The sequence below is a fragment of the Pithys albifrons genome, chromosome 2 (genome assembly GCF_047495875.1).
Source record: "Pithys albifrons albifrons isolate INPA30051 chromosome 2, PitAlb_v1, whole genome shotgun sequence".
NCBI lineage: Eukaryota > Metazoa > Chordata > Aves > Passeriformes > Thamnophilidae > Pithys > Pithys albifrons.
The window spans coordinates 76,921,396-76,942,786 of NC_092459.1; the positions used below are offsets into that span (position 1 = coordinate 76,921,396).

The window sequence follows — 21,391 nt, forward strand, 5'->3', positions numbered from 1 at the left end:
TAGACAAGGTAATTCAAAGCACTGGCAGAGAGTCTGGATGCAGTTGATGTGGCTGCTGGGTGGTCCCTGGTCCCATTGGCTGGGGTTGGTCTTTCAAGGGAGCTTCTTAGCAAAAAGTAAGCGAGTATAGTATCAGCATTGGGCTGTTTGCTACTTGATGCTGCAGACATTTTTTCCTAGTGCTAATGGGACTGATTAATAGCAGGATTTAAAATTACCCATTTGTGTTTCCTGAATCAAGGCATGTAGAAGCTGTATTTTGTGATTTTTTAAAACACAGACATCTTTGAGCTATACTAAAAAAATTTTTTTAATTTAATCCACTAGTTGCACTGATCTCAACTTTACATGCGGTTCATTAGATACACTGGATAAAGCAGAACTATTTCTGCTGGGATTTCTCATATATCACTGTTGACGCAAGTTCTCTCATTTCTTCTGCTATTATGTGTACAACATGCCTAATGCATTACTTCAAGACAGAGGTTGATATCTCAAGTTTTCTGTGCACAGCCTCAAGCTCTGGTAAAATATAAGGGTCTCTTCATAAAAGAGAACAAGATCCAGCTATGAAGTTTTAAATTTCTGTCCCTCTTCAAACATGGAGTTTAGACTGGAGTTCACAGTTTCTAAACTGCACTTCCCTGTTTGGATGCTGTAAATTAGCTGGTCTGTTCTTTAGGACAGCTTTTTTTTTTGTTCTCAGCAGCCCTAATATTAGATAGCTATTTAAGACCTTTGGGCTTCCAAACAGCTACCTTGCCTTTCACTTGGCTATTAAAGAGTGAAGGATCATCATACAATGAAGTAAAAGGAGCTGAAATACATTGCTAACAGGTGATATCTATTTGTGATGGGAGGCAGGTAAACTGAGAACAGCACAGACACTGCACCAGCTTCCCATCCTTGAAAGAAATATATACATTTTAGGGAAGAAAGGAATTATTTTCAATTTTACTATTCTTCAGTTTTACTGTATTTGACAAATATTAATCCCTGACTGACAGGCCTTGCAGACTCAAAGGAAAGAAAGTACCTAGTACCGTTTTCATCTTTAGGACCACTAATAATGCATAACTCTGTACAGTTAAGGCTGAGATTTGTTCTTTATTTTGAAATTTAGCTCTATTCTGCTAAGAAGAGAGGAACACAAGGAATCTATACTATCAGCTGAGAGCCTTCACAACTCATCTATCATGCTGTGCTAGCCAACACAAAATTAGTTACTCAACATCCTGTTGGCAGTGTGCAAGCAAGTTAAAAGAACCCTAATATCTTATTTACAAAAAAAAGGGCGAACAGCACTAAAGCCTTAACAAATGTTTGTTTGTGTAAACAATATCCAAAGCAAACACTGAATTATCTTTTGCATTTTTAAGACACTGCACTCTCCAGCAACCTCAGAACAATTGAATGTATGAAGGTTTAAGCAAATATTGGGAAAAACATGTATTGCAAATACCAAGCAGTACTTCCCTTGCAAAACAAAAAAAAAATTTAAGCACTGCACTCAAGTAGTTTATGCTTTTAAATCAGAGCAGACAACACCCCACCCCCCAAAAAAACCAAACCGAACTTACAACAAACAAAACCCCCATGCACACTTATAAACTAGCTGGTGTCAAATGCACACCTGAATTCCACACACCACACTTATTCCTAAACTCATTGATCATACTCGTTGGAAAATAATTACAAATTATAGATACGCTGGTGATGGTTGCAAATTATTAATAGAATAATTCACAAAGAGCTGACATTTAATTTCCTGAGTTTTTGAGTCACTACAACAAGTAGGGTTTTTGCCTGTGATCAGAGACAGATCTTCAGCAAGAAGATTCAGTATAATGTCCACTGTGAGCATTTGAGTAAACCCCACAGAATGGATCAACTCAATTGTAATCAGATTATTTTTGATCTTCTGCCACTAGAGGGTGTCTGGCCACCCGAGCTGTAACCACACCTGCATTAATCAAAAAACAACCTTCAGAAATACTGAATGCTCACTCTTGCAGCTTTCGCTGATATTTTGGGTAAGCTATTTTCAAGGGAGATTTGGCTTTTCAAGTCTTGCTTTTGATCTCTGTATGGTCTTTTAAATGAGAAAGAATGAAGTCTTTGATGTGGAGTCTTGCATAAACAAAAGCAAGGAACTACAAAGCACCTAACTGCAACCAAGGAAATGTGAGCTAGAGTTGAAATAACGAAAAATTCCCTGTCTAGAAATAAGGGGGAGAATGGAAAGGAGAGTAATGGAAAGTCCAGAGAGCAAAAACCAGCACCACTGTCCAACTGAGCAAGCAACAAAAGATCATAAAAGCCAATCTGAAAAAATATAAAACCCTTCCTGTGTGTTTTGTGGAGCTTGGTATTCTGATCTTTCACCTGTTATTTGACAGCTACTGCAGAGCCATACTGTTGTGAGGAAAGCTTCAAAAAAAAGAAAGGTACAAGAGCATTCAAGAAACGTGGGGTCAGGCACGAATGTGTGCTGGAAAAAGCATTTTCTCGTTCACTTTACTCCTCTTTTACCCTTAAAATTAAGCACAAAGACAAATGGAAAACTCTGCAATGCTTCACTCTATTCCCAGGACTGCTAATAAATAAGACACCAGGGGGCCTCAGCCATTCAGTAGCAAGAAAACCAGGACACAGTAACTCTTTACTTGCTGAATTAATACAGTTCGAAGCCTTCATTTAGGAAGAGAGGCAAAAGAGGAAGGAGCAATAGCAAAAGAGCATTAAAATTCCTCTACATAGAAATTCGCAGTATATTTACTAGAAAATGCTTTGTGGTGGAAAACCACAGAAACCCCTTACTAGTGCCACAATGAGGGATAGAGCCATTTAAAACTGAATTAAAAAAAAAAACAACCACCTTTGAGACTTTCTGATCACCTCTGGTGATGAGAGGTGTTTAGAGCTACCTGTACTGTATATGAAGGAAGTCGACTCAGTGATGAAACTCATGAGTTCAGGTCTGTTTAGCTGTAATTTAAGCGAGCGCTCTCCTTCAGCTTTTGCTCAGAGTAATACTGCACGTACAAGCACAAATTAGACTCTTATTCTATAAGAGTATTACAAATCACTACACCTACCACAAGTAGTCCTCACAGAAGTCAGGTCACATGCAGTCTTTCTCCTACACATCTGGAGTTTGCAACTTTTAGCACACTCAAAACTATTCCACAGCTGCCTGGCAACCAGGATTCATTCAAAGTAGCTCACGTCTACAAAGTAACATTAATTTTACTTTTTTTTTACCCTTTCTTCTTTAAAACACTACAGTTACAGCCATTTGAGTCCTGTAAAGGGGACAGCACAGGAAAGTAAAAGGCTGTGGGATCCAATTACAAGCAGTCTAAAAAAAATCCCAAATCTTCTCTGATGCCCAATCTATTTTCCATTTGAGGCAGCTGCAGCTGGATGCGTCTGGGAAGTCCAAGGCAGCACACTGATCCAAGATACAAAGAATAGAACATTGTTCTTTTGCAGAGCTCTGGGAAACCTCTCAAATCATGGGAACGAACAAGCACCTAAGGAGACTACACTTGAAGGCTCTCCCTATGGAACTTACCTAACCATTTGAAATGCTGAATCAGAAATTACAGTGACTTAGGTGATACCAGGCAATGTTGTGTTAAGAAATTGATACCTGAGCCATATACAACATTATGGCTGGCTTGAGGATGATAAACTGTATGGTCAGATGGCTATTTAGCTGATCGCACTAATACAGTACCTAAAGCTTAAATCACTGTTTGTGTTATGCAACTTGGTGATATAAATTGACATCATTAAATTTGGAGATTTGCCTGAAGGTATACTGCCCTCAGAAGTATTTTTTGCTGAGTGTTTTGGTATCTCACGACAGAACTGACTGCCTTTTAAACATTTCACAAGATCAGTGGCAACTGAGAGTGGAACAAATGCAGAATCTGAAATATAGACAGACACAGAAAGAAATCTCATCTTCAGCATAGCCTTCTGTGACACATCATTAGTTTTGCATTTTCCAAACCCATTATTATATTTCAAGTTGCTGCATTAGAATCATTATTTTGTTTGTATAATGCCTTGATAGTTCTTGAAATGACAGAATCTTTAATTTAAATGTTTCACAAGGCTCCCTTTCTCATGACAACATTAATCCTGACTTCACTACAACATACTATCAATCAGTTGGATGAAGGTCCTTCTTGTCCTGCTGATCTTTTGAGAAGAAGCTTAGGCCACCCCCCTCCCAAATCCCACCCCCCGCACCCCCCCCTCCCCCTTCCCGCACACATTTGCAGCATGTGTATCTTTGCAGAGAAGTCTGAGAGCTGTGCTCTGGAATTTCTTGATTTAAACTGCAGCCAGACAGGTAGCAAAGCCTGATACCTATGTTAATAGCTTTGCTTTTAACCACCTAAATTTTGGAAATTTTCACATCCCACTAGTGAGTTGGAAGCTTTTGGTATCACTTTATGCCAAGTATGTATAAGAAGACAGTTATTTGGCACAGAAATCTCTTGACACTGAATGACACTGGTTGCCATCACTGGCCCAGTGAATCCATGAAAGGAATGAGGACCAGACTAGAAGGGTTCTTACTCACCATAGGTGTGGTATGGAGACCTTCACATCCCCTTCTGCACAGTCAGTCACTGCAAGGGCCAGATTTCACCTGGTGGATACCCAGCTCTGTAGTTTGACCCTGTCCAATCCCTAGGCCCAGCAGAACTTCAGAGGAAACATTTATTTGTCTGTCTCACATCACCCTTCCCAGTGAAGCTCCCTCTATGTGCTCTCACCTTTCTGTATCCAAAAGCTTTTCAACTGCATTTTGGCACTAAGAAGCCTCCTATGTTCATGCCAGTCCTTTGAACATTGCAGTTTGGTGGTCTAATTTCCCTCCCACACGGAAAAGAAACACAGCTCTCATTTTGCAGTAATTCAGTCAGTCTCAGGGCTTTCAGTGGAGTAGTAGTACAGCCTCTCCACACCAGTCGAAAGAATGCAAAAAAGGACCGGCGAGTGGATAAATTGCTATTTTTTTGTGTCAGAATAGGGCTCCTACAACACAGAAATGCCAAGACCCAGGAAGAACAATATATTTTCAGAATTACCAAGAAAACCCCCGCACTAACTACCCCACCTTCCCCCACACCCCACCCTAAGGATAAGCTTAGTTTAAGTCTTCTGCTACCTAAAGAAATGACACAAACCCAAGCAAGGTTACTGAGGTTCATATGGATAAGAGCTGAAGTTCTAGAGGGAAAAATTATTCTTGATAAACATCTGTGAAAAAAGTCTTATTGTGTGTTTCTTAACTATGGTACATTTGCTGTTTATTAAAACAGCATCTGAAGGAGTTTTTTTATACAAGTACATGATCATTCTCCCTTTGTGATTGTTCATTTAAGTAAAAATCAAGCTCAAAATGAAATAAATAAAAATTGTGTATCTGCAGGAACATGACTTTTTCATGGCACTGCAGAACAAAAACAAAGGTAAACTTTCTCCACTGGTAATAAAATAGTATGTGAGAACAAATGTACAGTTTACAGAGGTTTTCAAACCCTAATGTCATTTCTCTTGGGCAGTCAATCTAGCAGATAAACTAAGAAACAGAGAAATATGAGTGCTGCCAACTGGTACTTGAAAAGTTTGTATTCCAGGGAACACCCAGTGAGGATTGAGCTTTCAGAGAGCACATAAATCTGTGTCAGCACTTCCCCTGAAATCAGTGTCATGGTTGAAGTGTCTCTTGGGATCCAAGAGCCTAGCAGGATACTCTGACTAGAAGAGAATGAAATGAGATGTGCGGGGTGCCATTTTGCCTTATGTTTATGTTTGAAATGACCACAGACCACTAAAATAAATGATTAATTACAGTGCAACCACCTAAAAATACATGAGATACATCTTCACAAATGTTAACAACCAATAAGACAGTCTGTAATATAATGCAAGGGGAAAAAATTCTCATGCTTAAAAATACAGCAACAGGGATGTAGAGACCTCTAGACTAAAGCTCCTAGATAGGTTTAGAAGCTTATTAGAAGACTAGTGCTTTGTTGCTGTTTATTTTTATAGAGATCCCTGTGACACACTTGGTGTACATTTAATGTGCATAGCTAGTCACAGCTAGAGGATCTAGTCCTGGGAGAGGTGGTACAGGTGGGTATTAGAAACCACCTTGGGTGTATCAACTTCAGGGAGCAGCTGCACAGTGAAATGCCAGCAGTGGTTCACTGGGGTATCTCGGGCCATGTCAGAAATGAGGGGATTCGTGCTTGACAGTGTGCTCTCCTTCTGGTAGGAAGTTCAATGCACTATTACTCACTTCTGGCTTATCTGCAGACAGCAGGGAAGAGAGGTGGGAAAAGCAAACTCACGCTCTTGGGTTTTGTTCTCAAAAAGAACAGGATCTGGAATCCTGCAGTTTATCCCACACTGCCTGAAGTGCCTAAGATGTTATGGTTCTAGTGGGAAAGGAAGAGGCTGGAAAGGTTTCCAATATATAATAAAATACTGCAACTCTGTGTCTTAGTCTCTCTCCCCCTATCCCCAGCAGCATAGTGCAGAATGAACAGACTGCAAATACACAGTACAACCATGATTTGGCTAATTGCTCTCCTCAGCTTGCAAACTTCATACATATCTGCATCTACCGCCATAAAACCATCCTCTTTACTAGCCTTCCACAGCATTTTTCCTTTCTCTGTAACCTTGGGATGCTCCTGGGAAGATTTACACTTATCCCCAGCGCAGCCATGCAAGTTACTGGGTCAAATCTACAGGGCATTCCCCACTCACATTTCTACAGCCACTATTCTCCTCATTTGAAGGCCCTGCATTACACAGCTCCTCCCTGTGTTTCCTGCGTGTTCTAGACACCCCACTGAGTAGGAAACACTGCCTGCCTGGAGCGAGCAACGCCACCACAAACCAAAAGGACTCTGGTGTCTACTTAAGACTAAGAAGCCAAGGGCTGCAATACAGCATCCTGGTTACTTGTAGGAATGGTAGTCTGTCTTCATTCATCAACTCCAGAATCCTTCTGGACAAAAAGCTCCCAGTAAGTTACTGCAGGCCCATCTGCTTCGCCACAAAGCAGCAGGGGAGTCCACTCACTGCATTCCACTGCCAGGAGAGAGCCTTTTGTTTGTGAAAGAAAGCTCCAGACTCATCAACATGTACATTTGCAGATGCAATATTCTGCCTATTTTATTGACATGCTATCCTAAACTTATTTGTAAGACAAAGGACAGATTTCAATTAGACTAGAATTTACACAAAGGAAGTGATTCAATCACTTCATGAACAAACTGCTGCCAGATCCCCAGCCGGGGACTCAGGTTCTGGAGGTAATATTTCTTTCTTACAGACAGGCCAAGCAGGAGGCTTCACATCCTGCTTTTTTTTTTATCCCCCAGCAAGTTCTCCAAGGAATACACTATGAACAAACAGTTTGCATTTAACTGTAGGTTAAACTGATGCATCTTGACACTGCCATTGAGGGGCCATTATTCTCTAGTAATCATCTGTCATTCTTAATCATATGCCTGCAAGTTAAAAATCTAATATATTGTGACAAAACTGTGCAAGTGGATAACTGCAGAATAAGCAGTTTGTCAGCCTGGCACAATGCTGGTCAGGATGCTGAATTTCAGAAAAGTGGATTTTCACCATGAGGAGGGTTATTTACAAGTTAAAAAGTGAGTAAAGTTGGGATTTTCAAACACTCTTCAAGTGGAATGGTAGCCAAACCATCTCATTAAGTTATCAGGAAGCCATTACTACTTTCTGTACTTTCTCTTTCTTGCAACTTCTTACAACCTTGGTAAATATCACTCATAGTCTTACCGTTAGGTATTAATGTGTGTGCTGGAAGATCTGAATGGTAGCATTAAAAAATATTTAACTTACCTCTAAGAATTATTTTGTCTTTTGTTTAACCATTGAGGCAATTGTTCTCCTTTCCTGGAAAACCTGGAAATGTACCAATTTTTGTAACAAAAATATACGAACTGTAGTTACACATAATTTTTCTTTGACCAGAGTCTGACATGATTACCAATCCCAGACTATTATAATAGTAAAGATTAATGTTAATAATGAAATAAAACACATCCTATTTTCCATCATCTCTTTAACAAAAAAAGGATAATGTCAAAATAAATCTGAAAGGTACTTGCTGTTAAAGTAAGACTACACAACAGTCAGGAAGAGGACAGAGCAGTTGAATTAGACCCATGTCAGCATGAGAAAACCCTGTTTTATAAAAAGATCTCATTAACTCTCTATGGTTAGAAAAAGGAAACTGAAAATTCACATTTTTAGCATTCAAAATACTTGTGAACTTTTAACTGGAAAAAAAATGATAAGCAGAAGAAAGATGTGCTCAAATGGCTAATGTCAGATCCCATAGAAGGGGGAGATTCATGGCCAGACAGCAAAACTACCAGGGCATCTTTGAGCATACGGTTAAATTCTGCCCCCATTAAACCTTGCCCTTTTCCTGTATTTCCACTAAGACAAAACTCTGAAGTGCAGTATAACTGAGTTATGCTTACTTGACAAAGGTACACTGGCATTTACAACCAGCAAAAAGTCTGTGCCAAAACAGAGAAACCCGTGTTTTTCCAGCACTCTCATGTATTTGTTTTGAATACAAGTATCCCACGATTTCCAAAAGACAAAAGCCCAACAGCAGGTTTTTTCCCTATAGTGTTGCATCTTCAAAGAGAAGTATCATCACTAGATATGAGAGTTAGCTAAAACCCAGAACTCAACAGGAAAAGAAATTTGAGACACCACATACCACTTCCTTCTACAAGCATGATATTCTTTTTTATAGAAAATAAAAACCAATCATTTTTATTGACTGTACTGTAGATATCTGTACAGAGTGTAAACTTTAATATTTCACCAGATATGTGAATAATTCTGGAGAAAGAGTTATCAAGCACCTTCATTTCAACAAATTTTTGATATTTACAGTAAGACATACCTGATTAAGTGTATGAATAGAAAGAATTAAAAGTTATAAAAAGTTATACAAAGAGATTTTTAAAATGTTTATATGTTTTGTTACTTCGTGATAAATATACAATTAAAGAGGAAGATGTCACACAGTTAAGATTCAGAACTGGCTCCATTTAAAACTGTGACTGTTGTGTCTGAAGAGGGAGTGAGGAAACAGAGATGATAGCTTACTGCTCTGATCATGACATCATGAAATGTGCTCTGGCAGAGGCCCCACTAGCCCTGTTTTGCTCTGCTGCAAGTTGGCTTGCAAGCAAGCTTCCTTCCCAGCACAGTGTAGAAGGCAAATTTCACTCCCAGATTTATACTGCTAATTTGACATAAGAACATTCATTTTGATTTTCCCCTCTCCAAACTTACTGGTGATGATGGAAGCATCAGCTTTGCTTTGATTTTCAGCACACCTTTTTTGCCTTTACTGAAAATTGGCACACTAATGGAGCCTATCACTATATTTTTGTCTTTTAAGCACCAAGACACAGGTGAGCTTGCTGAAAATCAGATTTTTACCTGCTATGGTTTCTCATTGTCTATGGAAAGGTATGGCATTGTTTACTAAAGAAAAGATTGCCAAGAGAGAATTCAGAAATCACTTTCAGGATTGTAGAATGAAACATAGAAATACCATTTAAAAACCTCTTGGGAAACAAATGTGATTGTGTATCCCTTTAAAACCAATAGTCTCCCAATGAATCAGTAATTGCTTAAAATATCTAAATTTTGTTTAGTGGATTTTAGGGAACTACTCAGAGATCCACCTCAGAAGAAAGATAAATAAACCTCTTAAAACCTACCAAAAATGTAAAATACATCCACTAAGCAGTGTTGATTATCTGTAATGAACTATGTACTGGAGGGAAGGAATCACATGAGCCAGGGTGAGAATTATTATCCTTACAACACATGGGTAAAGTACTGCTGTAATGCAAGAGTCAAAATTTGATTTTCAAGTTTTGGAAGTAAAAGGACTAGTAGCAAGAAGGACTGGAGTTAGGCATTAAATCTATGATATTACTGGGTGTTCCACACACATCTATTCATCCTTGGGACCCTCTGGTTGCTTCTCAGCTAGAGATAAGGCACTGACACATATATGATGGGCTAAGCTCACCACTGCCCAGATAACTGCTGCATATTCCAAGGTACAACCCAGTCTCAGGACTTGAGTACTGCCACCTTCTTTATTCTGTTCAGTACTTGTTACTTTAATTTTGCCAGGAGACACACTGTCCTAGTCCAGCAACTAAAGCCTCCATATTTACCTTTAAAAGCAAGGAGATATTATTAGAAGGAATAAGGTGAAGTTGGACCCTCCCTGGGCAGTTCTGTCTTGCTTTAGCTGCTACAGAACAGCCACTGCCTGTGTGTATGTGTGACTGCATATGCGCACTGTGGCTTGCTGTCAGCAGCACTGAGCACTTATCTTTAGGGCCTGATTGTGTTGATGGGAGTGAATTGTTTACAGCACATTTCCAAAAGGTGTCTGCTGCTCTAAAGCTTATTTTAATGTTCAGTTTCTTTCTATACAGTCCACTCCAACTGTGTTGTCAGGGCAGCGGCAAGTACGGCCTCCTGGGGTGGCCAAGCAGAGGTGAGTGCAACCACCATTGTTCACTGTACAGTAGTTGTGTCCTGGAAAAAATAGAGATGTAAAGTGTCAATGAAAACCAAATGCAAACCCACAAGAAAATCTGAAACAGATACCTACAAGAGATGTACAGATTTTATAAATATACTAGGGAAAGGAGCCATAATGAGATTAAGAGTAAAACAAAGCTGTGATTTCAGGAGAGGAGTCACCATATCCCTTGTGTCAACTTGATATTCACAAAGAAAGATCAAGATATCAGCACAGAGTGGGAGAGGCAACATGAATCAACTGGGCTGTTCCTGAAACACCCGTCATAAATTTGCCACACGGTCACAGACATTAGAATGAAGAGAGAGTGGGTGAGGGAATAAAGTAAATGCAAAGTGTGGTGACAAAGTCCAAAATGCTACAGAACATCATCCTTGGATACCACCCTCAACTAAAACATGGAGAAATGGTCCATGAATAAAAAAGAAAAACAAAGAGAAAAACCCGGGTGCATAGGGAGGTGTTAACATCAAAGGGTAAAATGAAAGAGAAGGCAGTGCCAGAAGTGGTGGATCTGAGATGAAAGGCATCCATCCCAGGAAAATATTTGAAATAGACATACGATGAGAAAGAAATGACATCAAGGATTTGCTTATTATGGACATAAGCATATACTCAGAGCACACAATGTTGTTAAGTTTTACACTGCATACCAAAATGAAACTTTGAATTAACAAGTGGTAACAATGTAACCGATTTCTTAATTAGGACATTAATAGGCATTTTTAAGCTCTGAGCCAAGATTTCAATTAAACTGATTTTTTTTTTTTTGCTGTATATACTGTATAATTTGAACACAAACTACCTTAGGAAGGTTTTTTTAGGTGCAAATTAAAAATATCACAACCCCTATAATTCCAGCCAGGTCATAATAAAAAAGGGTGAACTATTCTCCTAACTGATTTTCTAAGAACATAACTGCACAGTGATACTACTTCTCAAAAACTGAATTATATTTCAAGAGTGTCAGCTTACTCTCTTCCTCTTTTCAATAGCATTTGTGAGAAGCTTAACACTCTACCAAGCAGAAAGGCCAGCTCAGCCCAGCCACTCTATGACCTACTGAGTGTTCTGTTTTGAAAAACACTAGATGTCATTAAGGACATCTGGAAGACCATAATATTTCTGTGGCTTAAACCTAAAAATAAGTAAATTAGGCCCTAGCCATAAATGTAGCATTCAGTTTAGGTGATGATATATATAGCAGCTTTTGACAGGTGAGATGCCCATCTTGATCATACACTTGTCCTTTCACAAAGAACAGAACAGGTCCCATCTCCCCTCCCAATTTTGTTTTCATGTGGCAACAACAGCAGCTACCTTTATGTAAAAAAAAAAATTAAGTGGCTTCTAATTTCTTAATAAATGGAAATGTAAGCACCAACCAGTCCTTCATTACCTAAAATCATTTGGCAGCTTATAAAAGGGAGCAGCTATGAAAGCCATTTATACACTAAGGTGTTACACAGCTGTAAAAACTTGAGAACCATATGGATTACCTCCTGGGCACTGAGCAAAGGCTGTGGTGATTCCATAGAGACGGGAGCGCTTGTGAGGCTGGAAGTTATCATTTTCTAATGAAATGGTGCGATCCACTGCTACAACAGCATCCCTGCCACAAGCAGAAGAGAATATACAAAAATGAATGAAGTGAAAGTACAGCAGAAAACAACACAACACCACCCAAAAACCCCAACCAAAAACCAAAACAAAACAAACAAAAAAAACCAAAACAAAAGTGGAGAAAATATGAAGTTGCTTCTTTTTAACAATTAAGAAGAGGTATCAGAAGTAAAATGCTCCAAGACATCATCTTTCCTAGACAAATCAAGTATGTTACGATCTTCATTCTAGGCAGTTTAGAAATTTAGCAGTGAGACTCCTTACTGTCTTTGAAGGCACTTCCAACACAGGATAACATCCCCGTACACGAGGACACATTTGTTAGTAGTTTTGATGCATTCTTCATATTTTGCCCCTCTGACATGTTCTATGGTACCCCTGACATTGCAGCTATTGTACATAATGATTATGGACAATGTTGTACTCCTGGTGGAGCCTGATCTCCAGAAGGAATACAGCTACAATACAAGCAATCTTTCCTTCCTAAATACAAAAGGGCAGTCAATTGACAAACCTGTAGCCCACTCTTTCCCATTTGTACAAGCCTGTTCTAGAATTGCACTTCCCAGGTGTTGGGTTCTAACTTGGAATTCCTTACACACATTAAGAGCAGACAGAGCCCACAGAACCACTTACACCAAGGAAAAATAAATATTTTGGAATGCAGAGACTCAATTTTTTTTCTAGCAATTACAGTAACCTCTAAAGTCTTGAGCATGTAGGAGCATTTTTTAGAGTATTTGCAATAAGGAAAGCATCCTCAAGACAGTAAACACTATTTATCTTATTTCTGGTTGAACATTCATATGATATAGAACATAGAAAGCAAAGAGTGATGATTTTCTGCCCTTTACAATGAACAAGTGCCACCATAAGGGAAATAAGTTAGTGCCCACTCCTTTTCCAATAATACACAGTGCTAAAAGCATTTTCTTGAGGGACGAATAACTATGCTGAAAACAAAAACTCAGTTAACTAGCACCACCAATAGGTCAACTCTACAGATCCACCCCACCCTGCATCAGCTATTGCCAGGAAAGCAACAAAACAGGAATGTGTGAGAGGTCACACATGAGAAATGTAGTGCATACTTCTGTTTCTACCAGGGCGAAAAAAAAATTGAAGTACTCCATAATTTCTTTAGCAGATATCATACCTTCTCCAGTCTGTATAGTATAAATTCTTCCCATAGCTTGTAACACTAAAAGGATACTGAATCCCCTCAACAATCTTCCGTCGACCAAGCTGGTTAGGGTTCATGCATTCCAGCCTCTTGGTACCTGGGTGTAAGGAAACAATTAAGCCTTTAAACCAGAGCAGGAGAGCTCTTATGAGGGATGAAGGACAAGCACAAGCATGCAAGCAGCAGCAGAGTAAAAAGTCCTGGAGGTCTTTCAGTGTGCTGCTTAGTCAAAGCCTTCCTGCATGTCACGTCTATGCATGTGTCAAAAATTGAATGAAACGTACTTTGGTGCTAATGCTAATCAGCAAGTCACCTAAATTAAAGTAACACAGATGTCCCATGCAGGCATTACTCACAAGCTGAGATTGCTGCTATACAGAGACCAATAAGTAAGGTTGGTGTGGAACCTGACAGAAGGCCTCCTGTGTTCTGGAGGGATACTTCAGTCATTAGCTGGTTCTACCTCCTCTAGAAGGCATTTTTGCAATGTTCATTTGATTAGCATGTTTCAAAAATGCTAGCTGGGTTGTGCCATAAGGATGTGACTACAGGAAGACCATCTAACTTGTAGATGCAAGTAGCATGCAAAAAGGTCTACCTGCCAAACTACTACAGGCTGGGAAAACTGCTAGGTATTTACTACAGTAAACATCTGTAGGTTTCTCCTAAATAATGGGTTTCAAAATTGAGTACCAAAGGAAAGGAGGCAATTATAAAAACAAGAAAGAAAGAAAGAGAGAAAGGAATTAGAGATAGCAGAAGGAATATATCTGAAGGCTGGAGAAAGTGTTTTACAGTGAAAAATAGAGCTCAATCATTTTAGTTTATCCAAAACTTCAAAGGAGACTTGAAGCGTAAAAGCACCTCCACAGGAAGACATCACTCCCAGAGCCTACATGGAGAAAGACAGCAAGGTGCCAAAAAACCACAAAACAATTAAATTAGAACTAAAAGCACACTTTTTCTTTTCTGGTAAGACACTGGCACAGAACTAACAGTGGGTCAGTGGCAGAACATTCCTGTCTTGATCTTTAGGGTGCAGTGTTTTTTCAAGCCTTGCTTCAGTCAAATATAAGACAGACTTTGCCTCAGGTTACAGGTCTTAGAACAATAGTGCCAGATGACATTTTGTAAACCAGATTAGATAAAATTGTGGGGTTTCCCTGTTCTTAAACTAACAACTTCTTCTACAAAGGCCTAAGCATTACCTGAAGAGATGGCCACATACAAAACACACAGACAACATCTGTTGAATTCCTACAGAGTTTTGTGATCAGAAATTAAATCTTTCAGCTTGCAGAGTCTCATGTGAATTCTACAGCTACCTTGAATAACAATGAATAAATCACAAGATCATTAAAGCGAAAAACAAAAGGCATGAGTCTGACTTACAGCCTAAAGAGCTATAGCTGAGCATAATTTCAGGATTAAACATAATTATGCTACTACTATTATGAAGAAATATTTTAGCACCTCTTTACCTGCATCTACCCAGCACAGCATTGAGGAATAAGGATCAAATGTCAGTCCATTTGGTAAACCAAGATCATCTTTAACAAGAATTCTTCTGTTTGTGCCATCCATGTATGAAGTTTCAATTTTAGGAGCTTCTCTATTCCAGTCTGTCCAGTACAAGTTTCTTAGGAGGAAGAAAAAGGCAAGAGTCAAGACAGTGACTGGTCTCAAAAGACTGTTGTAATTAAGGAAAATGCTAAGGCCACAAAAGTAACACACACACACTTAAATAATTTAAATAGATATGGACTGCATTGCACTTCAGTATAGAAGTCACAAAAGTATACTAACGATGTAGCCAATATACTTCCATTAAAAGCAAAATGAAAAAGCACACACACAAGAAGAGATGCTTTCTCTACATTGTTTAGCTTATTTGCAAGATGCCAGCCAAAAAGACCTCTATTTTAACAGTTCTGAGGACCGTCCAAGATGTACACCTACATTTTGAGTTGCCTCACTGTCCATTATGTCTGCTCAGGCTATCGCAAGAGCATTTGGTATACATTGGGAATTCACTCAAAACTATATTTTCTTTTCAGTGCACCAAGTAAGCAACATATAATGGAATCGAAGTGGTTTAACCTCAAGGGAGATGTCCAGAGAGGGCCATTACCTCACTGATGTTTTTAGTGGTGTTTTTTTCCCTTGGTTGTAAATTCTGCGGCTGAGAATTTACAAGGTCACTCCATGCAAGAATCTTTGTTGTTTACTCCTTAACACACACAGAGACACACACAGACACAATCTACTATGAAACAGAAGTCTGTGCTGCTTGACCTGGAGCTGTACTCCATCACTGGGTTTGCACAGAACACAAGTCCCTCCTCAGTTTGATTACACTGTGCCTCTTACACTTCTCTCCCACCACAAAGTGTGTTTGTTTTTCCTTATGATTATGTTGCTTGATGTGCACCCACAGATGTTTTCAGTCAACTATTATGTGACTATGATGGAAAAGCCTATTTTATATTAAAAGAATTAGAGAAGTCAATGCCATTTCTTTTTTATTTAATTTTGTATCACTCCAGTTTCCATGGATCATATGCATTCTTTTCTCACTGCTGGCCTTGGTGGCAAAAATCTGTAATCAGGATACCCCTTTCAAAAAACACTCCCTGAAAAAGACAGTACTTTTGTATACTACTAAGAGCATTCCAAATGCCTTTAATGTCAGTTAAGTAGTAATTTAGTAGAGCTTCCCAGCTATTCCAGATAGAGAAAAAAAGCTTCTGTGTGTTTGAACATTTTGACTGATATGTCTCTTCTCAGCAGAGGTCATGCTACAGAAGTTGCAGTAGGACAATACAGGCAAGATCAGAAAATAATGAACAGACATGCAGTACTACTATGGACTCTGTAGCACTTTTCATTTTCCTTGCATTTCTTCCAATATTCAGAGAGAAAAAAATTGTCAGCTGATCAAAGACTACATAAAAGTATGTATATACCTCAATTTTGGCAGGCTGGAGTCTTAGCAACATTTACACTTTCCTACTGACACTAGGCAACAGCCTCAAATTTTAAAGCATGTAGTTATCTACATCTTCTAATAGAAGCCCAATAGAATCTTCTCAGACAACTGAATGGCAAATGTGAAACTGATGACAGAAGACACACCATGGGAACTTTGAAAGAGGAAACTGTACAGTGCTTGTTATCCTGCAAACAATGTACTGAAAGCAAGCTACAAATAAGTATTTGACAACCTCTCAATGAAAAAATCACATCATTGTCTAGCAGACATTTTAGAAGCTATATTTCCGGTATACCACTCAGACACAGAAGACAAGTGGATTGTTTTGGTCCTGTTTGTTAGCTATTTTAGGAAAAGGTAGTCCGTTACTGTCTACAGACAGTCTGAAAACGTTGACTCAGAGTACACACTCATGCAAATAAATAAAAAAATAAAAAGCATGTCTCTCTTGCTGGCACATCCATACCCTCTCACGGGATCCACGACAATTGCTCTGGGGTTCACCAAGCCACTGTCAAAAAGGATGCGCCGCTGGCGCCCATCCAGCCTGGCCACTTCTATTCTATCCAGCTGGGAGTCAGTCCAGAAGATGTTGCGACCTAGATGATCCACAGCTATCCCTTCAGGGCTTCCCAAATCTGCAGGAGAACAGAGAAAAGCATTCCTAGGCATTATACTTATTCCCAACACACATCAGCCTCATCAGCATAACTTCTAACTGAAATGAATTTTCTGGCTCTGGTCCAACAAAAGCTACTTTGTGTCAGCTGGAAAAGGAACATACATTTTACCTCATAGTTTAGATAGTATAAAATCTTACTCTACCCTCCTTAGCAGGCCATAGAATGGATTTTATAACTCTTAATATTTCTCCTTCTTTGGGACTGGCATACATAGCGCCCCTCTGAAAACTGGATTTATGTTAAGTTTATCCAGTGTAATAATTAAACATAATCAAACTCCAAACACTAGAGACAATGACACTAGCTAACTGATGCCATTTAGAAACAATTCTTTGTTTTTGCAGAGCAATCCTTTCTGGAACATGTTTTAGTACTCTATGTGCACAGTTTTTCTTGGACAGTTAGTTGTTCCAAAAGCAACAGGAAATAGCAGATAATGACCTTAGTGCTTTAGCATTAGCAATTTCTAACTCGGATGAAGGATGCAGAAGAAATACATAAAATTTAATTCAGTCACGATGAGAAACTGCTTCAAACTTTTCAAGGTTCATACGTCCATTGAAAAAGAGCAGGCAGGCTGTGTGGGATGTAAAAACTTCAAAGTCAAGTCAAAAAAACCCAACAATTTTTGTCCAATTTCAGTTCCAAAAGACAAAGAAGGAATTGTACATGGCCACTCCCCAAGAGAGGAGTAACAGCCAGCTGTTGAAAACAAAAAACCTCCACCTTTCAAATGCTCATCCACACACCAATGGAATGTGGCCCACTAGCCTTCTTTTAGTTCTCAAGTTTATTTACTGATAGCCATTAAACAGTGTGACAGTGTGTGACAGAAGCAACCTTTCTAGGGAGAAAGCTCATTTGGTCCTGAAGATTGGGTAGAGCTCTCTAAACTTGCTACTGTGGTTTTGCTATGAATAACAGTTGCACAGTAGCTTGGACAGCTTCTGTTATCTCACTCAAGTGGATTACGTTTACCACACTTGATCTGCACATATGACATTTCAGATTTGTACTAATTGCTGAAGAGGCAGAAGGGAATGAATAAGATGTCTCACTGCTTCTGACTCAGCTCATGCTGCGGAGGAGACAGGGTAGTAAGTGAGAATCAGTCGTCTCTCTACTACTCCTAAGGGCACTTGGGCATACTTTAACTCAGTTACACTGACTTCTCAATACCACTTTTATTTCTTGAAGTGCCTCTGTGGACCTATACCAGTCATCTGCAAGAAACCACCTTACATACTTCAGATCCTCTAATGTTCCTATTTCTTTTCTTGCTAATGGCAGAGGCTGCTCAGAGTGGCCTCATTTTGTGGTGATGGTGGCAACAATGTCCAGTCTCTGGGATCAGAATATTACTGACTAAATGGCAGTTGAGATGCTCCCAGACTCTTTCAGGAAACAAAAGGCAGTAACAGGCAAAAGATTTGCTGTCACTGATTCCCGGGAGCCCCTGTTCCCTGACTGGTTTTCTTGTTTCAATTTCCTCATGTCAGCTATTTGTCAGAAGATTTAAAGTAGTCTAAAGTAAATGTCTCTTCTGTGCAGTTGGTAATGAGCCAGAAAAAACTATCTGCCATGAAGGGAGGAGTAAGGGAATATTCAAGGCTTCATTTATCACCAGTCTTTCCAGAGGCACAAATATGTTCCTGCTGTATTGTCATCAGACCTGATACAGTCACAGGCTCTGTCCCCGAGGACAGGTTTGTACAGACAAGTACAGCTGATATGACTTAAACAATTACAACAGAAGAAAGCTCTCCTCAACTTGCCTCCACAGCTGCAGAGCTGAGAAAGCCTCCACAGGTTATACAGCTGTAGGGATAGAGGAGAACTGGTTGGGTCTCCACAATACAACATGTTTCTGCAAACCAACAAAACTTGGATCACAAGAGCTTAAAAAAACCCCCAAAACAAACAAAAAAACAACCCAAAAAAGGAGTACATTCCACAAAAATACACATGAACTGAAGAAAGCAGCTGGAGCTCACAGGAGGAAAAAGTCAAAGATCAAAACAAAACAAAAAAATTCTCATGAGTCTTCTGAGAAGGAGGCATTTTCCTATTTTACGAAATTTTAAAGACTCAGTTTTGGCCAGCATAGAAGATATTCACTCAAACACTGAATATTCAGTATTATTGTTGCCTGACTCCTTATTCAAATGCCTGTTAACATACAGAAGGTAAAGTGCAACATCGCTCCTAATCTCTTCAGGAACAGTATTCATTTCCAACACAAACAACAGAAATCATGAGATGTTTACACATAAAATGTTGTTTGGTTTTTTTAGCAGGTAAAATCCATGAGGTTTCCATGGAGCATTGAAGCACCTTGAATTACCTTAAATAATCAATCAAGTTTAGTTAAAAGCCTTCACAAATATTTTTCCCATATTTTATATATTGCAAGAATTTTAATGTGTATACAGTCTCATTAGACACACTCATATCTGCATAAAATGTTTAGCAGTAATAATTTCCCCCATTTTTAAAAGTGCAGATTCTGAAAAAATAATAGTGGAAATCAAAAATCCTTTCCTTGCAGAATTTCCAAGTTGCACAAGCACATGCTTGCGCTACAGGTTAGAGTCCCTTTCTGATTAAATATGTAGAGATGAAAAATAAGTCTTACAAAAATACCTCAGCCATCAAGTTGTACAGAAATATGAAGCCCCATAACCACTGGAATGGTTAAAGATGGCCTTAAGCTCTCCCATTTTTCCTTCCTAAGGCACTGGTAGGATCCAAGCCATCTCCATCTCTCTGCTGTCCCTAAGAGCCTGAAGAGAATCTCTGCAAACTGTCTGTTCCAAAGCACAAACTCATTCTCTACTCATCCAAAGAAAAGCAAAGCAAATTTATTGTCAAGTTTCAAAACTGGCTCATCATTTTGCAAAAATAATTCCCTAAATTTTTTTATCAAGAGCTGCAAAGGATTCAAAGAAAGGGCGACCTCCTCCAGTATCTTAACTTCACAGGTGTTCTAGGATCCTGAGGACACTAGTATTCAAAATGTGCCTCCAGCTATTTTTGCTGTTGTTTTTTTTTTCCTAAAGACATCTCTCCCCCTCCCCCTGCCCTTGCCATTCATTCCCTTTCTTCTCCAAACCTGTCCTTTCCCTTAATCCTTTCCACTCAAAAAAGGTTTTAATATCTAAGATGCATAGGCTTATGCTTTGTCCTTCTAATAAAAATGAACATGGACTGCAGTGAGCAGCAGATTCTTGAAAAAAAGAGTATAAGAACAACTGCAAAGGCACTAACTCCACAATACCCTCTAGTCCAATTCTAAACCCTTGAGCAACTCCAAGGGTAAAACCAAATGAGGTGGGTTTATTCTCTTTCATTTTACAACTTGAGTGGTAGGCATGGAGTGTCACACTTTTCATCTGTTTGATCCCCAAGCTGAGGAATAGAGAGCAGGGGGTCTCCTCTTCAGCCTCTATGCCCAGCAGTCATGGCTCAGCAGATCAGGTAGCTACAGGCAGAGATCAGGAGAGAAAAGGACTACACATAACCAAATCTCAGCTATCCAGCACCTACCTTGCCAGAACAAAAAAAGTTAGACTCACTCCCACAGAGGGTACTCCACATCAACATATAAACACAACTCTTTAGTCAGCTCAGGCAACACGTAGAAGGACACATTACTAAATTCAAGTCTCTAACACCATTCCTAGAGAGCAGTAAGTGAAAGAATTTTGTGTTGTTACCTGTTTTGATAAGGGTGGTTGGCTCCCCACCATTCAAGCTGGCTCTACTGATCGAAGGGCCACTGATGTCTGTCCAATAAACCACCTTGTCCACACAGTCATAAGCAACTCCAATTACAACTCTGTCCTGTTGGTCAACAAGCAAGTTAGATCAGCTTAGGCTAAACAATAATTCCTTGGCCAACAGCACCAGCTTATGGTTTTAAGTCTCAAGCTTGCAAAAACAATATTCTTGAGGAAAGATGGGAGGTGAGGATGACGGGCAGAGAAAACGATTGCATGACAGTCACTGCTGAATAGCTTAGAAAATACTTTCAGTTATAAGTCCCTTTTAACTAGCAGACACCATTTACCATTATTTCAAAGAAGCATTATATATACTAGTACTGAACAGCTGGTCTGACTTCTGCTTCCATATCCATCTAAAGGAAGTTCATATCAACATTTTACTGTGTTATCCCTCATGTGCTCTTTTTCTTCTCATTCTATTCCTTTAAGGGGGAATAATGACTTCTGGCA

General features: G+C 39.2%; 2 protein-coding genes across 6 annotated transcripts in view; one reads left to right on the top strand and one right to left on the bottom strand.

Moving 5' to 3' along the window:
* The window catches only part of EDARADD (EDAR associated via death domain), a 405,148-nt gene that overhangs the window by 244,151 nt on the left and 139,606 nt on the right, over positions 1-21,391 (top strand). The gene's annotated exons all lie outside the window — the stretch shown is intronic.
* NID1 (nidogen 1) overlaps positions 8,356-21,391 on the bottom strand; it is a 60,889-nt gene continuing 47,853 nt past the window's right edge. For all 4 annotated transcript variants that reach the window (XM_071549582.1, XM_071549583.1, XM_071549581.1 and 1 more), the window contains 6 exons: positions 20,873-20,999; positions 16,940-17,111; positions 14,963-15,120; positions 13,455-13,578; positions 12,175-12,287; positions 8,356-10,668 (listed from right to left, as the gene is read on the bottom strand). In XM_071549582.1, coding sequence (XP_071405683.1) covers positions 10,547-10,668; positions 12,175-12,287; positions 13,455-13,578; positions 14,963-15,120; positions 16,940-17,111; positions 20,873-20,999 — 816 coding nt within the window. In that variant the 3' untranslated portion in view covers positions 8,356-10,546. The remainder of the gene's footprint in view (positions 10,669-12,174; positions 12,288-13,454; positions 13,579-14,962; positions 15,121-16,939; positions 17,112-20,872; positions 21,000-21,391) is intronic.